This window comes from Oncorhynchus kisutch, linkage group LG25, assembly GCF_002021735.2.
Source record: "Oncorhynchus kisutch isolate 150728-3 linkage group LG25, Okis_V2, whole genome shotgun sequence".
In the NCBI taxonomy this organism is placed as follows: domain Eukaryota; kingdom Metazoa; phylum Chordata; class Actinopteri; order Salmoniformes; family Salmonidae; genus Oncorhynchus; species Oncorhynchus kisutch.
In genome coordinates, this window is record NC_034198.2 from 30816840 (window position 1) to 30840439 (window position 23600).

General features: G+C 43.9%; 1 protein-coding gene across 1 annotated transcript in view; it reads left to right on the forward strand.

The window, feature by feature from the left end:
• The window catches only part of wdr27 (WD repeat domain 27), a 159978-nt gene extending 136665 nt beyond the window's left edge, over nucleotides 1–23313 (forward strand). Inside the window, exon 24 of the mRNA XM_031804757.1 lies at nucleotides 21854–23313. Coding sequence (XP_031660617.1) covers nucleotides 21854–21931 — 78 coding nt within the window. The 3' untranslated portion in view covers nucleotides 21932–23313. The remainder of the gene's footprint in view (nucleotides 1–21853) is intronic.
• The last annotated feature ends 287 nt before the right edge of the window (nucleotides 23314–23600 follow it).

Here is a 23600-nt window from a genome sequence, read left to right on the forward strand (position 1 = left end):
AACAATGATCCAAGGTCTTTCCACCCCTGGTTGCGCAATCGATATGCTGATAAAATTTAGGGAGTCTTGTTTTCAGATTAGCCTTGTTAAAATCCCCAGCTACAATGAATGCAGCCTCCGGATAAATCGTTTCCAGTTTGCAGAGAGTTAAATAAAGTTCGTTCAGAGCCATCAATGTGTCTGCTTGGGGGGGGATATATACGGCTGTGATTATAATCGAAGAGAATTCTCTTGGTAGATAATGCGGTCTACATTTGATTGTGAGGAATTCTAAATCAGGTGAACAGAAGGATTTGAGTTCCTGTATGTTTCTTTCATCACACCATGTCACGTTAGCCATAAGGCATACGCCCCCGCCCCTCTTCTTACCAGAAAGATGTTTGTTTCTGTCGGCGCGATGCGTGGAGAAACCCGTTGGCTGCACCACCTCGGATAGCGTCTCTCCAGTGAGCCATGTTTCCGTGAAGCAAAGAACGTTGCAGTCTCTGATGTCCCTCTGGAATGCTACCCTTGCTCGGATTTCATCAACCTTGTTGTCAAGAGACTGGACATTGGCAAGAAGAATGCTAGGGAGTGGTGCACGGTGTGCCCGTCTCCGGAGTCTGACCAGAAGACCGCCTCGTTTCCCTCTTTTTCGGAGTCATTTTTTTGGGTCGCTGCATGGAATCCACTCCGTTGTCCTGTTTGTAAGGCAGAACACAGGATCCGCATCGCGAAAAACATATTCTTGGTCGTACTGATGGTGAGTTGACGCTGATCTTATATTCAGTAGTTCTTCTCGACTGTATGTAATGAAACCTAAGATGACCTGGGGTACTAATGTAAGAAATAACACATAAAAAAACAAAAAACTGCATAGTTTCCTAGGAACGCGAAGCGAGGCGGCCATCTCTGTCGGCGCCGGAAGAACAATTTGAGTCCCTGGCGGCGTAGTGTGTTACTGATTGTAGGCCTTGTTACTTTGGTCCCAGCTCACTACAGGTCATTCACTAGGTCCCCCCGTGTGGTTCTGAGATTTTTGCTCACCGTTCTTGTGGTCATTTTGACCCCACGTGGTGAGATCTTGCGTGGAGCCCCAGATCGAGGGAGATTATCAGTGGTCTTGTATGTCTTCCATTTCCTAATAATCGCTCCCACAGTTGATTTCTTCAAACCAAGCTGCTTACCTATTGCATATTCAGTCTTCCCAGCCTGGTGCAGGTCTACAATTTTGTTTCTGGTGTTCTTTGACAGCTCTTTGGTCTTGGCCATAGTGGAGTTTGGAGTGTGACTGTTTGAGGTTGTGGACAGGTGTCTTTTATATTGATAACAAGTTCAAACAGGTGCTATTAATACAGGTAACGAGTGGAGGACAGAGGAGCCTCTTAAAGAAGAATTTACAGGTCTGTGAGAGCCAGAAATCTTGCTTGTGTGTAGGTGACCAAATACTTATTTTCCACCATAATTTGCAAATAAATTCATAAAAAATCCTTTAATGTGATTTTCTGTATTTCTTTTTCTCATTTGTCTGTCATATTTGAAGTGTACCTATGATGAAAATTTCAGGCCTCTCATCTTTTTAAGTGAGAGAACTTGCACAATTGGTGGCTGACTAAATACTCTTTTGCCCCACTGTGTGTGTGTGTATATATATATATATATATATATATACACACACACACAGAGGCCCCAGAGGATCAACAGTAACCACATAACATATTAAAGACGTGGAAGGTTTTAGACATCTCCCCACAACCACTCTACTTTATTAGACACGTGATAAAGAGAGTGGGAGCTCTTGTAGTTTTATGCATCTCTCCTCCACCTAGACACTGGATAGAGACAAGGAGAGGGAGTGAGTTTAGGTTGCTGCCTTACCAGGGCTAGTTTCATTTACATATGTATAAGAAACACATCACACGCAGCATGCCATTATCTTGAAAGTTCACATTCAGTCTCCGTTTGACGGATATGCTGGGCATGAATGTTCATGACACTTAGGGTATCACGCTAATGAAACATGCTTGTAGTGTTTGGGATCGTCTACTGTGCAGAATCACTGATCAATGAACTCATCTTTCACCTTGTATTCCCAAATAACTCTTGACTATAACATCATTTCTGTGTCCGATGATGTATGTCTATTGTCCCGCTTTGCTCAAAATGATTCCTTCAAGAGAAACATCTTAGGGTGTACACAGATTATCCACCCTTCTTCCGAAGTGTGCACTTGAACACTTCCTGTAATGGATATACTATGGTGGAAACTCCCTCCAGACCCAATGCACCAATCTTATGCTTTAAAATCAATGAGAGAAGGGTGGAGATTCACGATGCAACCTTGACTGGTTATGATTGGTTGTAATGTGTGGATGACCTTCAGGGTCACACGTGCACACACACACATGCTGGGCTTCAAGTTCACGTCAGCATTCCAGTTCTTTCCCCCTGCTCTCTGTATTGAGTTATGTTGTGCTGTTCCCCTCCACAGTATATGAGTTCTGAGAAAGCTTTAGAAAGCTGGAGTCGTGTTGACCGCTCACTTGCAGGCCAGGGCCGTTTTAAAACGTTCAACTAACCACTTATGGCTTTCCTTCAACTATTCAAATAGATCATGTAGTTATTTGATTCGAACCCACAACCCTGGCGTTGCAAGTCTTCAGACAAATGATAGGAACCAACATGGAAGTATTTCATATAGGGCCTCCCATATGTTTAGATGTATTTTATTAATCATTCTGTCACACCCTGACCATAGTTTGCTTTGTATGTTTCTATGTTTTGTTTGGTCAGGGTGTGATCTGAGTGGGCATTCTGTTACATGTCTAGTTTGTCTATTTCTATGTTTGGCCTGATATGGTTCTCAATCAGAGGCAGGTGTTAGTCATTGTCTCTGATTGGGAACCATATTTAGGTAGCCTGTTTGGTGTTGGGTTTTGTGGGTGATTGTTCCTGTCTTTGTGTTTGTTGCACCAGCTAGGGCTGTTTCGGTTTTCCACGGTTTCTTGTTTTGTATATTGTTCAAGTTATCATCTTTATTAAAGATGTTTATAAATAACTACGCTGCGTTTTGGTCCGCCTCTCCTTCCCAGGAAGAATCCCGTTACACATTCTTTATCATCTTTTAGCTATCTGTATCCGGTTGATGGATCTTGTAGCTCAACCTAAAAAAACTTGTTGTTCTTAGCTTCAGTTACATAATGTGAGTTATTCTATGCGTGTGTGTGTGTAATGTGAGTTATTGCTATGCTAAGCTAGCTGGCTCAATGCGATGGAAGGAAGAGGCACAAATCAACAGTTCAAAGTAGGGTTGAATGGCAGGAACCCGATTACCGAGAATTACCGGGATTTAACACCCAAAACCACTCCCATTTCCCAGGATAAATAACTGGGAGAAACCGGTAAATTATAATACATTATTTATATGAGCAGCAATGCGTGAAAAATAACTTAAATTATACGCAATGTCTAAATCTGGCTTCTCTATGGCCTCTTGCATGATGAATCAACGCTCAGGGTGGGAACAGACAGCCCATCTCAGTATGGAGCACAGTTCACAATGCATGTAGACCTATCATCTCATCATGGTAACTTTTTTTCTTGTGACCAGTAGTGGAAAAGGTATCCAATTGTCATATTTGAGTAAAAGTAAAGATACCTTGACAGAAAATGACTCGAGTCACCCATTAAAATACTACTTGAGTAAAACTCGAAAAATATTTGATTTTAAATATACTTAAGTATTAAAAGTAAATAATTTTAAGAATATACTTAAATATCTAAAGTAAAAGTATAAATCATTTTGAAATTCCTTATCAGGCAAACCAGATGACAAGATATTCTTGTTTTTTTTATTTAAACAACATGGGTGTAATTTGGTAGGTGTCCTGTCCTGCTGTGAGAGAACCGCTCCCAGGCCGACCTTAGATGCATCCACCTCCAGAACAGGAGGAAGGGTAGGATCTGGCTGCCTAAGGATGGGTGCAGAGGTGAAGAAGCGTTTCAAGGTCTCAAATGCAGTAAGGGCGGTGTCGGTCCATTGGAGGGTACTGGTGAAGGCTGAGAGATGTGCGGTTGTGCTGCTGCAGTTTCGGATGAATTGGCGGTAGTAGTTGGAGAATCCTTGGAAACGTAGTTCCTTTACGGTGGTAGGTTTGGGCCAGTTAAGCATGGCCGTGACTTTGCCTTCGTCCATTTTGGTGTCAGTACGAACCCTAGGAAGGTTACCATAGTAACATGAAAGGCGCTCTTCTCAGCCTTGACATAAAGATGGTGGTCCTGTAGCCGTTGGAGGAACTGTTGTACGTGTTCTGCAAGGGAGTGAGAGTAGATCAAGATATCGTAAATGTACACGATGAGGAACTGGTTGATCTTGTTCTGGAAAACTTCATTCATGAAGGACTGGAAAACTGTGGGAGGTTTGGTGAGACCGCAGAGCCTAACCAGGTATTCGTAGTGACCCCTAGCGGCGATGAATGCCGTCTTCCACTCATCTCCACTTCAGATACAGACCAGGTTGTAAGCACTACGAAGGTCCAGTTTGGAATAGATGGTAGCCTGTCCAACTTGTTCTAGTGTGGCCGGAATCAGAGGAAGAGGGAAGCGATTCTTGATGTTAAGGTTGGTAATCTATACAGGGAAGGAGATTACTATCCTTTTTTTTTTTTGTTGTACAAATGAGAAACTGGATGCAGCTGGAGACGTGGATGGACAGATGAATCCCATGTCGAGATCCTCTTCAATATAGGGGTCCATAGCCTCATTGTCTGGGATGGGCAAGGGGTAGATCCAACCCATAGGGGGCGATGCCCCAGGAAGGTTGATCGCGCATCCTCAGGGCGATGAGGGGGCAGAATGATCATCTTCTTGATGAAGACACTCAGGTACTGGGCATATACAGGTGGGATGTGGGTTGGAATGGCAGACTCCGATCTTTCTAGAGGTAGCGCGAAAGGGTAGACTGAAGCAGTTCTTAAAACAGGCGGGAGTACATGACAGTAGTTCCCCTTGCCACCAGGAGATGGCAGGGTCGTGAAGGCTTAGCCAGGGGTGACCGAGGATGAGGGGTTCTTTATAGGTGAAGACAACACCATTAACTGCATGACCGAGTGAAGGAGGCCAATCTGAAGGGTGATCCTTTCGGTCATGCGAGTCACAAGACTAGTTCCGAGAGGTTGTCCGTCCAGCGCATTGATCCTAAGGGGAGGATTAACAAGGATTAGTTTGATCCTTAACTGTTGTGCCAATTGTTGTCAATTAAATTTCCTGCAGCCCCCGAGTCCTCTAGTCCCTCCACAAACTGAGTGACCCCATTAGCAGAAAGAAGAGCCGGGATCCCAAACTTCCTTTTGATAAGGTAAAAAAAAGTTAAGGTCCTTACCCGGGTGGAAGTGGAGGGGTTGTGGTCACCCCTTTGTGGGGGGGCGAATGGGACTGCTATTGAGTAGGTGGTTACTCTCTCCACAATAGAGGCACCGGTTTTCAAGTAACCACCGGTGTCTCTCGGCTGGCGTCAGAGGGGCGCGGCCCGAGTGAAATGGGTTCTGGGCTATTGAACCGTGATGGACGAGAGAAGGGTTTGAAAGACTTGCAGGCCATGGGCGACTATATGGTCCACCAGTAGGTTGCCAATGGATATGGACATCCGGATGCATTGGTTTAGGTCCATTAAATCTCCTCAGCAGGCCAGTTCGGTCTGTAACTCTCGATTAAGACCCCTCCGGTAGACTGTAATGGGAGCTGGTTCACTCCATCCACTGCCGGCAGCCATGATACGGAACTCAAGGACATACTCAGTGGTGGTGAGACGGCCCTGTCTCAGCTCACATAACAGGTGTGTGACGATCTGAAACTGAATGGTCAAACACCTCCTTGAAGAGGGCGTGAAAATGTGATTTATAGGACATATTAGAACTTTGAGTGGCCCACAGGGATGTGACCCAATCCAGAGCTTTGTCTGTGAGTAGGGAGATGATGAAGTCCACCCTGTCTTTGTCAGAGGTGAAGTCAGCGGGGTGATGGTCTATGTACAGGTTACACTGCATGAGAAATACTTGACATTTCCCTGTGGAGCCGTCGTATTTATTAGGCATGGATATGGGGGAGATGAACGAGAGGAGGCTTTGGCACCTGATATCGGTGAAGCAGAAATGTACAGGCGAAGGAGGTCGCAGAGTTCATCGATTCGTTCCTCCTGTCGGGCCAGACGTAGCTGCAGCTCCGCCGAAGTCTGTCGTTTTCGGTGAGGTATTCTGGAATGAAGACCAGGGGAGACAGAGAGCTGGTTTCAAGCACAGGGTGCAGCAGTTGTTTATTGCAATGGACCAAAGGAGGAGGCAGGTAGGTGGGTACAGGGGCAGGCAGAAGGTCATACACAGGAGGAGGCAGGTAGCTGGGTCCAGGGGCAGGCAGAAGGTCATACACAGCAGGAGGCAGGTAGCTGGGTCCAGGGGTAGGCAGAAGGTCATACACAGGAGGAGGCAGGTAGCTGGGTCCAGGGGCATGCAGAAGGACATACACAGGAGGAGGCAGGTAGGTGGGTTCAGGGGCAGGCAGAAGGTCATACACAGGAGGGGGCAGGTAGCTGGGTACAGGGGCAGGCAGAAGGTCATACACAGGAGGAGGCAGGTAGCTGGGTCCAGGGGTAGGCAGAAGGTCATACACAGGAGGAGGCAGGTAGCTGGGTCCAGGGGCAGGCAGAAGGTCATACACAGGAGGAGGCAGGTAGCTGAGTCCAGGGGTAGGCAGAAGGTCATACACAGGAGGAGGCAGGTAGCTGGGTCCAGGGGTAGGCAGAAGGTCATACACAGGAGGAGGCAGGTATCTGGGTCCAGGGGCAGGCAGAAGGTCATACACAGGAGGAGGCAGGTAGCTGGGTCCAGGGGTAGGCAGAAGGTCATACACAGGAGGAGGCAGGTAGCTGGGTCCAGGGGTAGGCAGAAGGTCATACACAGGAGGAGGCAGGTAGCTGGGTCCAGGGGCAGGCAGAAGGTCATACACAGGAGGAGGCAGGTAGCTGGGTCCAGGGGCAGGCAGAAGGTCATACACAGGAGGAGGCAGGTAGCTGGGTCCAGGGGCAGGCAGAAGGTCATACACAGGAGGAGGCAGGTAGCTGGGTCCAGGGGCAGGCAGAAGGTCATACACAGGAGGAGGCAGGTAGCTGGGTCCAGGGGCAGGCAGAAGGTCATACACAGGAGGAGGCAGGCAGCTGGGTCCAGGGGCAGGCAGAAGGTCATACACAGGAGGAGGCAGGTAGCTGGGTCCAGGGGTAGGCAGAAGGTCATACACAGGAGGAGGCAGGTAGCTGGGTCCAGGGGCAGGCAGAAGGTCATACACAGGAGGAGGCAGGTAGCTAGGTCCAGGGGTAGGCAGAAGGTCATACACAGGAGGAGGCAGGTAGCTGGGTCCAGGGGTAGGCAGAAGGTCATACACAGGAGGAGGCAGGTAGCTGGGTCCAGGGGCAGGCATAAGGTCATACACAGGAGGAGGCAGGTAGCTGGGTCCAGGGGTAGGCAGAAGGTCATACACAGGAGGAGGCAGGTAGCTGGGTCCAGGGGCAGGCAGAAGGTCATACACAGGAGGAGGCAGGTAGCTGGGTCCAGGGGCAGGCAGAAGGTCATACACAGGAGGAGGCAGGTAGCTGGGTCCAGGGGCAGGCAGAAGGTCATACAAAGGGGGTCCTAAAGGGCAACAGTACAGGCAGGGAAAAGGCTAGTAACGTAGTCCGGGAGATCAGGCAATAGGTAGATAACAGGAAATCCGAGTACAGGCAGGGAATAGGCAAAAGGCGTCGTTAGTGAGGCAGGCAAAAACTCTCATACATGGGAGGAGTAAATCACAGGAAACCCAGCGCTCCGAAAGACGTGTGTCACAAAACAAACAATACTTCACAGTGATGGGGGGTACAAAGAACTGAACTAAATGGTGTGTGATAATGACATACAGGTGTGTGAACAGGTGATTAGAATTCAGGTGATTGGGATCTGGAGAGTGAGCTGCGTTCAGGGGATGTAGGTGTTTGAGAGTGTGAGCTGCGTTCAGGGGATCTATGTGTTTTAGGTGTTTGAGGGTGTGAGTTGGAAGCAGACATTACAGAATTAATATACCATTTATTTTTGTATTGCCCTCAGGTAGCCCGTTTCTGGTCTCAGGTTCAAGAATGGCTGAAAATGCATAACATTGATCTAAAATTGATATAGTACTGTTAGGAGATCTGGAGAAATCGGGTCAGTCAATTACTAATATACTAACACTCTTGGTAAACATATATATCTTCAACTCGCAATCTGTGGATTCTATTCGATTAGATAGATTGAAATTGTATGTTAAACATCACAGCATAGTTGAAAGATATACAGTGGGGCAAAAAAGTATTTAGTCAGCCACCAATTGTGCAAGTTCTCCCACTTAAAAAGATGAGAGAGGCCTGTAATTGTCATCATAGGTACACTTCAACTATGACAGACAAAATTAGGAAAAAAAATCCAGAAAATCACATTGTAGGATTTTTTATTTATTTATTTGCAAATTATGGTGGAAAATAAGTATTTGGTCACCTACAAACAAGCAAGATTTCTGGCTCTCACAGACCTGTAACTTCTTCTTTAAGAGGCTCCTCTGTCCTCCACTCGTTACCTGTATTAATGGCACCTGTTTGAACTTGTTATCAGTATAAAAGACACCTGTCCACAACCTCAAACAGTCACACTCCAAACTCCACTATGGCCAAGACCAAAGAGCTGTCAAAGGACACCAGAAACAAAATTGTAGACCTGCACTGAATCTGCAATAGGTTAGCAGCTTGTTTTGAAGAAATCAACTGTGGGAGCAATTATTAGGAAATGGAAGACATACAAGACCACTGATAATCTCCCTCGATCTGGGGCTCCACGCAAGATCTCACCCCGTGGGGTCAAAATGATCACAAGAACGGTGAGCAAAAATCCCAGAACCACACGGGGGAACTAGTGAATGACCTGCAGAGAGCTGGGACCAAAGTAACAAAGCCCACCATCAGTAACACACTACGCCGCCAGGGACTCAAATCCTGCAGTGCCAGATGTGTCCCCCTGCTTAAGCCAGTACATGTCCAGGCCCGTCTGAAGTTTGCTAGAGAGCATTTGGATGATCCAGAAGAAGATTGGGAGAATGTCATATGGTCAGATGAAACCAAAATATAACTTTTTGGTAAAAACTCAACCCGTCGTGTTTGGAGGACAAAGAATGCTGAGTTGCATCCAAAGAACACCTTACCTACTGTGAAGCATGGGGGTGGAAACATCATGCTTTGGGGCTGTTTTTCTGCAAAGGGACCAGGACGACTGATCCGTGTAAAGGAAAGAATGAATGGGGCCATGTATCGTGAGATTTTGAGTAAAAACCTCCTTCCATCAGCAAGGGCATTGAAGATGAAACATGGCTGGGTCTTTCATTATGACAATGATCCCAAACACACCGCCCGGGCAACGAAGGAGTTGCTTCGTAAGAAGCATTTCAAGGTCCTGGAGTGGCCTAGCCAGTCTCCAGATCTCAACCCCATAGAAAATCTTTGGAGGGAGTTGAAAGTCCGTGTTGCCCAGCAACAGCCCCAAAACATCACTGCTCTAGAGGAGATCTGCATGGAGGAATGGGCCAAAATACCAGCAACAGTGTGTGAAAACCTTGTGAAGACTTACAGAAAACGTTTGACCTCTGCCTTTGCCAACAAATGGTATATAACAAAGTATTGAGATAAGTATTTGGTCAATAACAAAAGTTTATTTTCCACCATAATTTGCAAATAAATTCATAAAAAATCCTACAATGTGATTTTCTGGATTTTTTCCCCTCATTTTGTCTGTCATAGTTGAAGTGTACCTATAATGAAAATTACAGGCCTCTCTCATCTTTTTAAGTGGGAGAACTTGCACAATTGGTGGCTGACTAAATACCTTTTTGCCCCACTGTATGGTGCATAGAAATCCGAAGAGGGTGACCAGCAGAGATAGGTGGGATGGGCTGAGGGTTGGGATCTGGAATTTGAGACAAGTGGGAGTGGAGTTGCTGTGTGGGAGATAGAATGACTTCAAAGATAAAAGTTGAAAAAATTAAACGTAACAAAAAGTACATTTGAATAACACTGAGGGGCAATGTTGTTACAGCTAATGCCGGTTTGCCTGAGGCTGATGCCGTGCATATTCACACACTCTCAGTCAAATGCACACATGTGCACATACACAAACGCACACACGTAAATAGTGCAATGCATGCACTCAAACATATTCAGTTGGCCTTGCTGTTATGATTTTTGTTGTCCTTGATGTCTTTTGTTTTTTGCATTGTTGTTTTCTGTTTTCGTTTGTCTTTCTCTTTTGTTCATTTGGTTGGTTGTAGGTTCATTGGGAGGGGGGTCTTCGGGGTGGGGAATGGAAATATTATTTATTTATTTATTATTCTGTGTGGCGGGTCTTGAATGATTGAGGGGCAGCTTTTGGTGAACTGTGGGGGGATCTAGGAGGGCTGGTGGCCTGGCAGTTGGAAGCTTTGGCCGGTGACTGACGGATCGCTGGTTCGGGTCCCCGTTTTTGACCTTGTGGGAGATCTGTCGACGTGCCCTTGAGCAGTGCATTGACCCTGGTTGCTTCTGTCTGTCCCTCTGGATGTGAGTCTGTTAGATGACTAATGTGATGTAGTTGTTGAGCGTCTTCACTGCAAGTACATTGTATGTTTTTAAATATTCAATAATAAAATGAAAAAGTAGATTACGGCGATTCCACCATTCTCTTTTACAATAATGTCTGAGCCAGACAAGGATCTTAACCTCCCTAAGCACAACATTTATCAGAGTTACAGACCAGAGCAGGCTATTCCCTCCCGTAGAGCTAGTATCCCAGATGACACACACATCACTGTGGGATGTTCCATACTGTAATATGTGCTAGAGATGAGATGAGGTAGCAGGGAGATGAGATGGGGGAGTTGAAGAGAGGGAACAGGGGAGGATGGAAGAGACACTAAGGTCAAGCAGTCAACCACTCAGCCTCTGTTCCAAAAACACACACACACACACTGAGACACCTGTGTTGTCTGCAGGGAGGATTAACCGATCCCAAACCGAGGGGAGGTGATGTGGAAATGTATTGTGTGTTGCTATGGGTGATTGATATTCTTGGGCTGCATGCATCCCAAATGGCACCTTATTCCCTATATAGTGCTCTACTTTTGACCAGAGCCCTATGGGCCTATTTCCTACATGGTGCACTACTTTTGACAAAAGTTTGGCCGGGGTAGGCTGTCATTGTAAATAAGAATTTGTTCTTAACTGACTTGCCTAGTTAAATAAATAAATAAATAATGAAAAAGATTTGTGTTCCTAGAGGATCTTTATTGAGACATAATACTCAATGTAACAATACAGTAGAAAAGGTCCTGGATTACATTTAACATTTCAGTCATTTAGCAGATGCTCTTATCCAGAGCGACTTACAGGAGCAATTAGTGTTAAGTAGTTGCCCAACGCTCATAAGCGCTAGACTACCTGGGTTCCTATTGAGACCAAAACCCATTAATTTCTGTCGAAATACATATGTACTGTAATTCCATTGTTTCACGTCGGATACTTTCAGGAATCAACTTTCATGGAAAGAGTAATGTCATAGCTACTTAACGAGACTTCTCAATTGACCATTTGATTTGGCAATCAGTTCTACTCTTTTTGCTAATAGCCAGGATGTAGTGGCCATAGCCAGGATGATGTGGCCATAGCCAGGATGTAGTGGTCATAGCCAGGATGTAGTAATAAGGATGTAGTGGCCATAGCCAGGATGATGTGGCCATAGCCAGGATGTAGTGGCCATAGCCAGGATGTAGTAATACGGATGTAGTGGCCATAGCCAGGATGTAGTAATAAGGATGTAGTAATAAGGATGTAGTGGCCATAGCCAGGATGTAGTAATAAGGATGTAGTGGCCATAGCCAGGATGTAGTGGACATAGCCAGGATGTAGTAGCCATAGCCAGGATGTAGTGGCCATAGCCAGGATGTAGTAATAAGGATGTAGTGGCCATAGCCAGGATGTAGTAATAAGGATGTAGTGGCCATAGCCAGGATGTAGTAATAAGGATGTAGTGGCCATAGCCAGGATGTAGTGGCCATAGCCAGGATGTAGTGGCCATAGCCAGGATATAGTAATAAGGATGTAGTGGCTATAGCCAGGATGTAGTGGCCATAGCCAGGATGATGTGGCCATAGGCAGGATGTAGTAATAAGGATGTAGTGGCCATAGCCTGGATGTAGTAATAAGGATGTAGTGGCCAAAGCCAGGATGTAGTAATAAGGATGTAGTTAACCCCTATGATAAGACGAGGCAACCATGAGTACGCCGTCTGTCCATCCTTCTGTCAGTCAGACAGACAGACAGTCAGTGTCAGTGTGTAGTTGGAACTTTCTCAGTCGGGGTCCTGTCCTGGGGTAAGCTAGACCATCTGGGGTAAGCTAGACCATCTGGACTGAGGATCAATGTTGAGCCTGTCAGTCATCCATATGTCTGTCTGCGCTGGCTGTCTCTGTACTGCAATCTACAGTTCAGACAATATCAAATGGGTCACCGATTTGTTTAAATAGCTGAGGGATGCGGCTAGAGAGAACCACTCTCAAATTCATAGACAGGGCTATGGATGCAAGGACTGACCATCCATGTGATAAAAATGATAGTTTTAAACATGTTTTGAAGCTGTAAAAAGCTGACGGATGGGGCTGGAGAAATGTAACCATTCTCAAATTCATAGACTATGGATGAAAGGTCTGACCAGCCATGAAATCAAAATTATCTTTTTAACCATATGTTGAAGCAAAAGTCTTTGTTTATAATTACATTGTTTACAATCAATCAAAGGACTAAAACAAGCTTATTTTGGGGGTTCTGATGGGGCTAGATAGTTGATCTAAGTTCATGAGGCATTTATAAGTTATATTCTTCAAGAATCGATGTGTATATCATTCATTTATAAGCCCACTAATGGATGTAGAAACTGTAGATTGCCCATTAAAAGGCCCACCTCAGACAGACATAAAGACATGGAATGCCCTGTACTAAGCAGATGGGGAACAATCAGCAAGTTGATGCAATTACTATGTACTATTATACCTATGGTTGCAAAGGGAGAGTATATGACTGGAAACTTTCAAAGTTTACCAGTAAACTACCAGAATGTTGGTATCTTTCAAAGATGTAATGTAATCTATCACAAGACATCTAGTGGCTCTTCAGATTTTTACAGGTGTCTGTAATGATCTCTGACTTTGTGGCAATGTGAAATATATGAAATTATGATTTTAAAATAAAAATATAATGACAAATCTGTAAAACATGATCCTAAATATAAACCATCAATTTAGTGAATACCATTGGTGTTTAATATGAGGGTTTCAGCATGAAATATCCTTTATATATTTTTACACACAGACATGTATTTATTTAATTTATTATGTCAGTATGTTTTTGCTGTAAATGTTTGGTGGCAGTTGTGAAAAACATCAATAGTTGGAAGAGTTGCAGTTAATTGGAAATAATGCCATTGTTCGTTAGATTCTTTTGTCATTCATTTGTCAATTATTTCTACAAGAAACTCATGGACAATGATACAGTGGCGTGATAAAGTATTGGCCCTCTTTCTGATTTTCTCTGTTTGCATATTTTTGATACTGAATGTTATTAGAACTTCAATCAAAACCTGATATTAGATAAAGGGAACCTGAGTTTACAAATAACAAAAAATTATGGAATGCAGTGTTTGGTTTTCGACAGACATAATGGGACCCATCTTGTCCAAAAGGTTGACTGAAGTTTTCAGAAAAAGTACCTGGAAGCACCTGGATGATCATCAAGAATCTTGGAAGAATGTTCTATGGACAGATGAGTCAAATGTATATATTTTTGGACGACATGGGTCCCATTATGCCTGGCGAAAAACCAAACACTGCATTCCACAGTAAGAACCTTATACCGACGGTCAAGCATGGTGGTGGTGGTGTGATGGTTTGGGGATGCCTTGCTTCCTCAGGACCTGGACGACTTGCCTCAAAAGAAGGAACCATAAATTCTACAGGAAAATGTCAGGCCATCTGTCTGTGAGCTGGAGCTGAAGCTGAAGCGCAGCTGGGTCATGAAGCAAGACAATCATCTGAAACACACAGTCAAGTCTACATGAAAATGTCTAAAAAGCAACAAATTTGAAGTTTTGGAATGGCCTAGTCAATGTCCAGGCCTTATCCCAATTGAGATGTTGTCGCAAGACTTGAAATGAACAGTTCATATTTGAAACCCCCAAAATGTCACTGAGTTAAAGCAGTTCTGCATGGAAGACTGGGCCAAAATTCCTCTACAGCAACATGAGAGACTGATCAACAACTATAGGAAGTGTTTGGTTTAAGTCATTGCAACTGAAGGTGGCACAACCCGTTATTGAGTGTAAGGGGGCAATTGCTTTTTCACAAAGGGGCATTGGGTGTTGTAAATCTTTGTTTATGAAATAAATTAGAGTATGTAATTGTTGTGTTATTCGTTGACTCAGGTTCCCTTTATCTAATGTTACGTTTTGGTTGAAGATCTGATAACATTCTGTTTTGAAAATATTTAAAAGTAGGGCCTCCTGAGTGGTGCAACAGTCCAAGGCACTGCATCGCAGTGCTAGAGGCATCACTACACACCCTGGTTCGATCCAGCGACTGGGAGACCCTTGAGGCGCGGCACAATTTTCCAGGTTAGGGGAGGGTTTGTCCAGCCGGGATGCCCTTGTCCCATCACATTCAGCAGCTCCTTGTGGTGGGTCGGGCACATGCACGCTGACTTCGGTAGCCAGTTGTACAGTGTTTCCTCTGACACATTGGTGCGGCTGGCTTCCGGGTTAAGTGAGCAGTGCGGCTTGGGAGGGTTGTGTTACGGAGGACGCATGGCTCTCAACCTTCACCTCTCCTGAGTCTGTACGGGAGTTGCAGCAATGGGAAAAGACTATAACTAACAATTCGATATCACAAAAAAGTACATGTCATTTTATTTTTCAAAAGTAGAGAAAATTAAAGGGTATATAAAATGAATGCTATATATGAATACTTTTTAAAAGTTATTCAAGTAAAAATGACCAAAGTTCTGCTAGATAGCCATAGATTTTCTGTTAATTACCAAAACGACTGAAAATTCAGGTAACTTTGGGAAACTACCGGTTGCTTTGCTACCCAAATTTTACCTACCAACCAATATGTATGAGTGTGTTGTTTTTTTCCTTCAGTCAGGTCATAATTATCATGGCATCAAATCATGAACACACCCCCTAGGAAGCCAACATCATATTTCTACTTACAAGACACGTCTTACATACATGCATGATTATCTGAGTTATTATGATTCACCAAATGTGTACACTTATTGTATTGCATGACTTTATTTAAACTCACACAGCTGAAGTTATAATTATTTTGAGTTCCAGTTGGAACTTAATAGGAGGGTTAGCTAGATTGTTAGGGGTATTGGAAGGGTTAGCTAGACAGTTAGGGCTTGTAGGAGGGTTAGCTAGATGGTTAAGGTTAATAGGAGTTTTATATAGATGGTTAGGGTTATTTAATAGGAGTGTTAGCTAGATGGTTAGGGCCATTTAAGAAAATGGTTAGCTACATAGTTAGGGGTAATGGGAGGGTTAGCTAGATGGTTAGGGATAATGGGAGGGTTAGCTAGATGGTTAGGGGTAATAGGAGGGTTAGCTAGATGGTTAGGGCTAATGGGAGGGTTAGCTAGATGGTTAGGACTAATGGGAGGGTTAGCTAGATGGTTAGGGACATTTAATAGGAGGGTTAGCTAGATGGTTAGTGGTATTGGGAGGGTTAGCTAGATGGTTAGGGGTATTGGGAGGGTTAGCTAGATGGTTAGGGCTAATGGGAGGGTTAGCTAGATGGTTAGAGGTAATGGGAGGGTTAGGGGTATTGGGAGGGTTAGCTAGATGATTTGGGGTAATATGATGGTTACCTAGATGGTTAGGGCCATTTTTAATAGGAGGGTTAGCTACATAGTTAGGGGTAATGGGAGGGGTTGCTAGATGTGTAGGGGTAATAGGAGGGTTAGCTAGATGGGTAGGGGTAATGGGAGGGTTTGCTAGATGTGTAGGGGTAATGGGAGGGTTAGCTAGATGGTTAGGGGTATTGGGAGGGTTAGCTAGATGATTTGGGGTAATATGATGGTTACCTAGATGGTTAGGGCCATTTTTAATAGGAGGGTTAGCTAGATGGGTAGGGGTAATAGGAGGGTTAGCTAGATAGTTAGGGGTAATGGGAGGGTTAGCTAGATGGTTAGGGTTAATGGGAGGGTTTGCTAGATGTGTAGGGGTAATAGGAGGGTTAGCTAGATGGTTAGGGTTAATGGGAGGGTTTGCTAGATGTGTAGGGGTAATGGGAGGGTTAGCTAGATGGTTAGGGGTAATGGGAGGGTTTGCTAGATGTGTAGGGGTAATGGGAGGGTTAGCTAGATGGGTAGGGGTAATAGGAGGGTTTGCTAGATGTGTAGGGGTAATGGGAGGGTTAGCTAGATGGTTCGGGGTAATAGGAGGGTTAGCTAGATGGTTCGGGGTAATAGGAGGATTAGCTAGATGTGTAGGGGTAATGGGAGGGTTAGCTAGATGGGTAGGGGTAATAGGAGGGTTTGCTAGATGTGTAGGGGTAATAGGAGGGTTAGCTAGATGGTTCGGGGTAATAGGAGGGTTAGCTAGATGTGTAGGGGTAATAGGAGGGTTAGCTAGATGTGTAGGGGTAATAGGAGGGTTAGCTAGATGGGTAGGGTGAATAGGAGGGTTAGCTAGATGGGTAGGGGTAATGGGAGGGTTTGCTAGATGTGTAGGGGTAATAGGAGGGTTAGCTAGATGGGTAGGGGTAATGGGAGGGTTTGCTAGATGTGTAGGGGTAATAGGAGGGTTAGCTAGATGGGTAGGGTGAATAGGAGGGTTAGCTAGATGGTTAGGGGTAATAGGAGGGTTAGCTAGATGTGTAGGGGTAATAGGAGGGTTAGCTAGATGGTTAGGGGTAATAGGAGGGTTAGCTAGATGGTTAGGGGTAATAGGAGGGTTAGCTAGATGTGTAGGGGTAATAGGAGGGTTAGCTAGATGGGTAGGGTGAATAGGAGGGTTAGCTAGATGGTTAGGGGTAATAGGAGGGTTAGCTAGATGGGTAGGGGTAATAGGAGGGTTAGCTACAGCAGACTGTGTCCATTTAATGTTTTACTGACAGAAGAATAGTAAAACAAGGAAAATTCTCCTTCATGGGGTCATTTCCCACGTCCATAAGGACAAAGGCTATTTTAAGTTTAGGGGTTAGGGTTAGGATAAGGTTTAGGGTTAGGGTTAGGATAAGGGTTAGGGTTGGGATAAGGTTTAGGGTTAGGGTTAGGATAAGGTTTAGGGTTAGGATAAGGGTTAGGTTTAGGATAAGGTTTAGGGTTAGGTTTAGGGAAAATAGGATTTTGAATGGAAATACATTTTAGGTCCCCACGAGGATATAAGAACACTGTGTGTGTGTGTGTGTGTGTGTGTGTGTGTGTGTGTGTGTGTGTGTGTGTGTGTGTGTGTGTGTGTGTGTGTGTGTGTGTGTGTGTGTGTGTGTGTGTGTGTGTGTGTGTGTGTGTGTGTGTGTGTACGGATCCATGTGTCTGTGTACGTGCGTTGTGTGTGTGTGTGTGTGTACGGATCCATGTGTCTGTGTATGGGTGGGGTGACTGACTTCCTGCAGAGCATGTGAGACGCAGACAGACAGTCAGCATGTGTGCAGGGCCTGCTCCAGGCATAAGCAGTCCCTTAGGGCCCCGTCCTTTAGAGGGCCACCATAAAGCATTCATATAGGCTTCATAAGCACTACATAAATGGGTCACAAATCATCTATAACTGTCTTACATGCTCTAATAAATGTGAATAAATACATTGATGGTTATGTCACACATTATGCATCTTTATAGCGCATGACATACGGTTATATATGATTTGTAAAGCATCTATGTAGTGCTTATGAAGCCTGTATGAAGATGCTCTCCAAATAAAGCAGAACCAGCAGTTTTTCTCTTGTTATGTAAGGAACTGAGAGTCTCTCAATTAGCCATGTCAGCTAGCAATGTTTAGATTGTTATTTAATCCAGCCAGCTATAAAAAATTAAAACAACTTGCACAGGGCCCTGACCTCCAGGAGGCCACCATTGATTTGTGTTATTCTTTCTCACTCAGATATCATATTAACATGGCATAAGTCATGGAAAATGTGTACATGGAAAAATGTGTAGAATTGCAGGAAATTAGCTTTAAAACTGCTAAAATTTCTTTCCACCGCATGATAAAATGGATAGAATTGCAGGAAATTAGCTGTAAAATTGTAGAAAAAAATTCCCTCTGCCTCAAGCCAAAATAATTAGAATTCAATGATTGCTACATTTTCTTAACGCCCCATGGCAAAGATTGTAGAATTGCGTGAAATTAACTGTGTGAAATTAAAATGATTTGCGGCAAGGTGGGGGGGCTCCCAACCAAATCTTGCATAAGGCCCCCAAAAGGTTAGAGCCAGCCCTGTGTGTGTGTCAGTGAACTCTCCTCTTCTAGCGTTCCACACACAGCTGGATATTGTCCCTGTGTCTCCAGTAAGGAGGATCTGCTACAGCATCAACATCCGAACCAGAAGAGATTAAAAAAATAAACCCTGATAGATATAGGGCGAGACAGTGTGTGTGTGCGTACGTTTGTGCGCATGTGTGTGTGTCTGATTAAATAAATAAACCCTGATAGTGTTTGACCCATCTTCCATCCAAACACTTCAGACTCTTCCGACTCTTTCCCAACAGGGGTGTATTCACTCATCAATCCTCAGAAAGTTTAACTGAAGTGCATTATTAGGGCTAAGCAGACTACTTGTGTTTGACTGATGTTCTGACTCTTTCCTATCATATCAGGGTGTTGACTGCATATGGGCCTATTCACTCATCCATCCTTAGAAAGTTTAGCTGATGTGCTGGTCTCTCGTTGATATCAGACCTGGCTCCAATCATATTTAATATATTTTAAATACTTGTGCTTCATTGAGCTTGCCTGGCGCAATGAAACCAGTGGAATAGTCCGTCATTTTTTGCACCTGTGCAGATCTTGTGTGATGAAATACAGATAATTTTTGGGGTGTATGTTAACCTGAGGTCACAGACTAGTACAGTACAGTGTTGACTAATGTCTCGGAGTGACATCAATTTCCACAGCTCTCATAACCCATTATGAATGAGTACCATAAGTCTCACTATGAACCCCAAATGGAAGGTTTATCAGCATGCGTCCCAAATGGCACCGTATTCCCTTTATAGGCGCACAACTTTTGACCAGAGGGCTATGGGTCCTGGTCAAAAGTGGTACACTTAATAGGTAATGGAGTGCTGTTGAGGACACAGACTCTCTCACACAGGCCAAAATCTCACTATGAACTCTAAATGGAAGGTTTCCCAGGTTGCATTGGAGCCTGTAGATTGGCTGCCGTAGTGGTGAGATAATGTTGCTCTGGCCCGGGTCACTGGCTGATTGGCCGACAGGGGATAGCTGAGATCATGATCCCTCCTCTTTGAGAGAGAGATGCAGCTGAGGACAAGGGAATACGTGTGTGGGGGAGAGTTGTGTGTGTGTGTGTGCGTGCGTGTCTACTTCCGTGAATGCGTGTGTCTGTATCCATGAGTGTGTGGGTCAGGCTGCTTGGCTTAATATCTTTTTTACACACAATAACCTATAATGCCAGTGAAAACATATTTTTTGAAATGTTTGCAAATGTATTGAAAATGAAACACAGAAATATCTAATTTACATAAGTATTCACACCCGTTACTCAATACATGTTAGAATCACCTTTGGCAGGTATTACAGCTTTGCACACCTGGATTGTCCAATATTTTTTGCACATTATTATTTTCAAAATTCTTCAAGCTCTGTCAAGTTGATTGTTGATAATTGCTTGACATAGATTTTCAAGCTGATTTAAGTCTAAACTGTAACTAGCCCACTCAAGAACATTCCATGTCATTTTCCCTGTGCTTAGCGCTATTCTGTTTATTTTTATCCCCAAAAACTCCCTAGTCCTTGCCAATGACAAGCATACCCATAACATGATGCAGCCACCACCATGCTTGATACTCAGTGATGTGTTGTGTTGGATTTGCCCCAAACATAACACTTTATATTCAGGACATAAAGTTAATTTCTTTGCCACATTATTTGCAGTTTTACTTTAGTGTCTTGTTGCAAACAGAATGCATGTTTGCAACAAGGCTTCCTACTTTTGTAGTATTGTGGAGTAACTACAATGTTGTTTATCCATCCTCAGTTTTCTCCTATCACAGCCATTAAACTCTGTAAGTGTTTTAAAGTCACCATTGGCGTCATGGTGAAATCCCTGAGCAGTTTATTTCCTCTCTGGAAACTGAGTTAATAAGGACACCTGTACCTTTGTAGTGACTGGATGTATTGATACACCATCCAAAGTGTAATTAATAAATTCACCATACTAAAAGGGGTATTCAATGTCTGCTTTTTTCATTTTTACTCATCTACCAATAGGTGCCCTTTTTTTGCGAGGCATTGGAAAACCTCCCAGGTCTTTGTGTTTGAATCTGTGTTTGAAATTCACTGCTCCACTGAGGGACCTTACAGATAATTGTATGTGTGGGGTACAGAGATGAGGTAGTAATTAAAACATCATGTTAATTATTGCATACAGAGTCCATGCAACTTATGTAGAACTATGTAGAACCTAAAAGGATTATTCGGCTGTCCGCAAGGAGAACCCTTTAAATAACCCTTTTTGGTTCCACGTGGAACCCTTTTGGTTCCAGGTAGAAATAGCCCCTTTGAGTGCCATGTAGAACCCTTTCCACAGAGGGTTCTACATGGAACCCAAATAAGTTCTACCGGGATCAAAAAAGGTTATTCTATGGGACAGCCGAATAACCCTTTTTTCTGAGCATGTAGGTTATAGGGGGCAATTTGGGACACAGTGTGGACGGTCTGAGAATTGCTATGAGATATCATAAACCTGGGGATTTAACTGCTGCAATGTTCTTGGTTTAGCTTTGTTGTAGAGATCAGTGCTGTTATGCAATATTGCATGGCTTTCCCCAATTAGACGTTTGGATCATGCTGAGTTAAATGTAACAGTATGATAGAGGGAATAAATAGCTTAATAGCCTGGTCCCAGATATTTCTCTGTCTTTTGTGCTCCTATGGTCGTTGTCATGAGAAAACTGCCAACTGCTACGGTCGTTTTCATGCCAGTTGATATTTATAGGACTTAGCAAGACAGCACAACCAGACTATAGGATCATGTAGAGAGGCACCCTAAAGAGTTTAGCGTGATAGGTATGGATACTTGCCTGGCTACCCAAACTCCTTGCTCCGGCCAAACGCTACGCCACACCCACAGCGTTAGTTTCTTCTCCTCAACGAGTCTTGATCTGAGTACCTCCCTAACGATTTCTAGAACGCAAACACATTCTAACCATTCTGATTTGTCCCAGAAACCGATGGATTGGACCAGAGCCAGAACACATGGTTAAAGCGGCATTTAGAACATTTCTTAGTTGGCTTTGCTACTCTGTTTAGTTACAGATGATCCAATCGCTAAATACTTAGTTTTGTACAGAACTCCTCATTTTGACGTCCCCCGAAACGACTTCAAAGGTGCCAGTCTCAGACTGAAGTATGTAGCGAACATACTGTAGAGCAGCGGAAGATCTCAGTTTAAGTCATCAGGAAAAGGGAATTACAGTCAGTCTCTGTTTATAATTACCCTCATGTGATCAGTCAAAGGGTAGCGTGATGATGTCATCCTTATTCTCTGTCTTTCTCCTTCCCAGCTGCTGACCGGGACTCTGGACGGGAGGCTGAGTCTGTTCCGCCCTGGCAACGCCGCCATCAAGGTCACCCTGTCATGACAACCGGCTGGATCCCATTACAACAGGCAAGCGCATTCAAACATTTGAAGGAAAGCAAATGCTATATGAACCCAGGTCTGGACCTGACAATGACGCTTGTGTTATTTACACCATACTGTAATGGGGACCAACGGGCCTCGTTAGCTAGAGAGCTTCCTTTTATCCCATTGGCTGTGATCTCACAGTGAGGCTTTACAGAGGGATGGATGCCAGGGCCTGGAGAGTTACAGCAGCATTACTGAGACCCAGGGGCTACAGTGATATCACCATCTTACTGCACCGCTCAGCAGCCTGCGAGTCTGACACGCAGACGTTACTACATACTAACACACCCATCCACATGTACAGATGTATTTACATTAGAATGGAGACACACACAGACCTAGACAGAAAGAAAAGACTGGTATGTTCAGTACAGAACTATATATCACCTATATCCCAAAGGTACAGTAGGTGAAATTTGAATATTCAAGATTAAACTTTGAATGCATACAGAATGCTTAATTGTTTTTGTGCTTCTTTACTGTCCTTCTCCGTTCCACACTTCCATAGTTCTGGCAATTAGGCCTACTGCTCAGATAACATATTTCTCCCCCCCTCTCCCTGTTGCTGATGGTTTGAACATACACTTAGTGTATAAAACGTTAGGAACGTCTTTCCATGACATAGACTGACCAGGTGAATCCAGGTGAAAGATATGATCCCTTATCGATGTCACTTGCAACTCAATATAAGGAAGTTGTTCATAATGTTCCTAGGCCTTCATTGAAAATAAGAATTTGTTCTTAACTGACTTGCCTGGTTAAATAAAGGTTAAAAAAAAAAAAAAAAAATGTTTGGTATACTCAGTGTATGGGGAAGGTACTGTCCTGTACTGTCTGGATGGAACAATATGTATGGTGGAGACAGTCAGGGTACTGTAGATCAGAGGACGTCCGCTAGTGTTCTTGGCCACTAAAAGGGAACCAATATGGCATCTCAGGTTTTTTTATAGACTTTGTAAGGATTAGGCAAAATATCAATAGTCTGGTCTCGGTTCCTGTCAAGCTGATAAAATAATTTAAATGTTGAAAGATAATGATTCAATAATTCCACTCTGAAACCTTATAATTGTATGAAATTGATTAGAATCATAAAATTATAATCATGTGTGTAGTTTTAGCCAGAATTAGGTTAAACAATGTATCTGTATAGTGGAAAAACGCAGACTGTCTGAGCAAGGCGTAGCTCAGGATTTGAACTTGTATGTGGGGGCCGAAGAAAGATACCGAGAACAGTTAAACTGTGTTTGGACCGACCTGGTTAGGCCTTGAGGGCATAGGGAGTACTTCTCAAGGTTTCCCTAATCTCGGGGGAATGGAATTGTCGGCTGGGTAGTGATACACAGTGGTGAGAACTATGGAGAAGGATAAAACTCACCTACTGTTTGTGTGGAAATATGTGCGTAGGATATAGAGGTCGACCGATTTATGATTTTTCAACGCCGATACCGGTTATTGGAGGACCAAAAAAAGCTGATGCCGATTAACCCCCCAATTTTTTTTTCTCGTGTATTTGTAATAATGACAATTATAATAATACTGAATGAACACTTATTTTAACTTAATATAATACATCAATAAAATCAATTTAGCCTCAAATAAATAATGAAACATGCTCAATTTGGTTT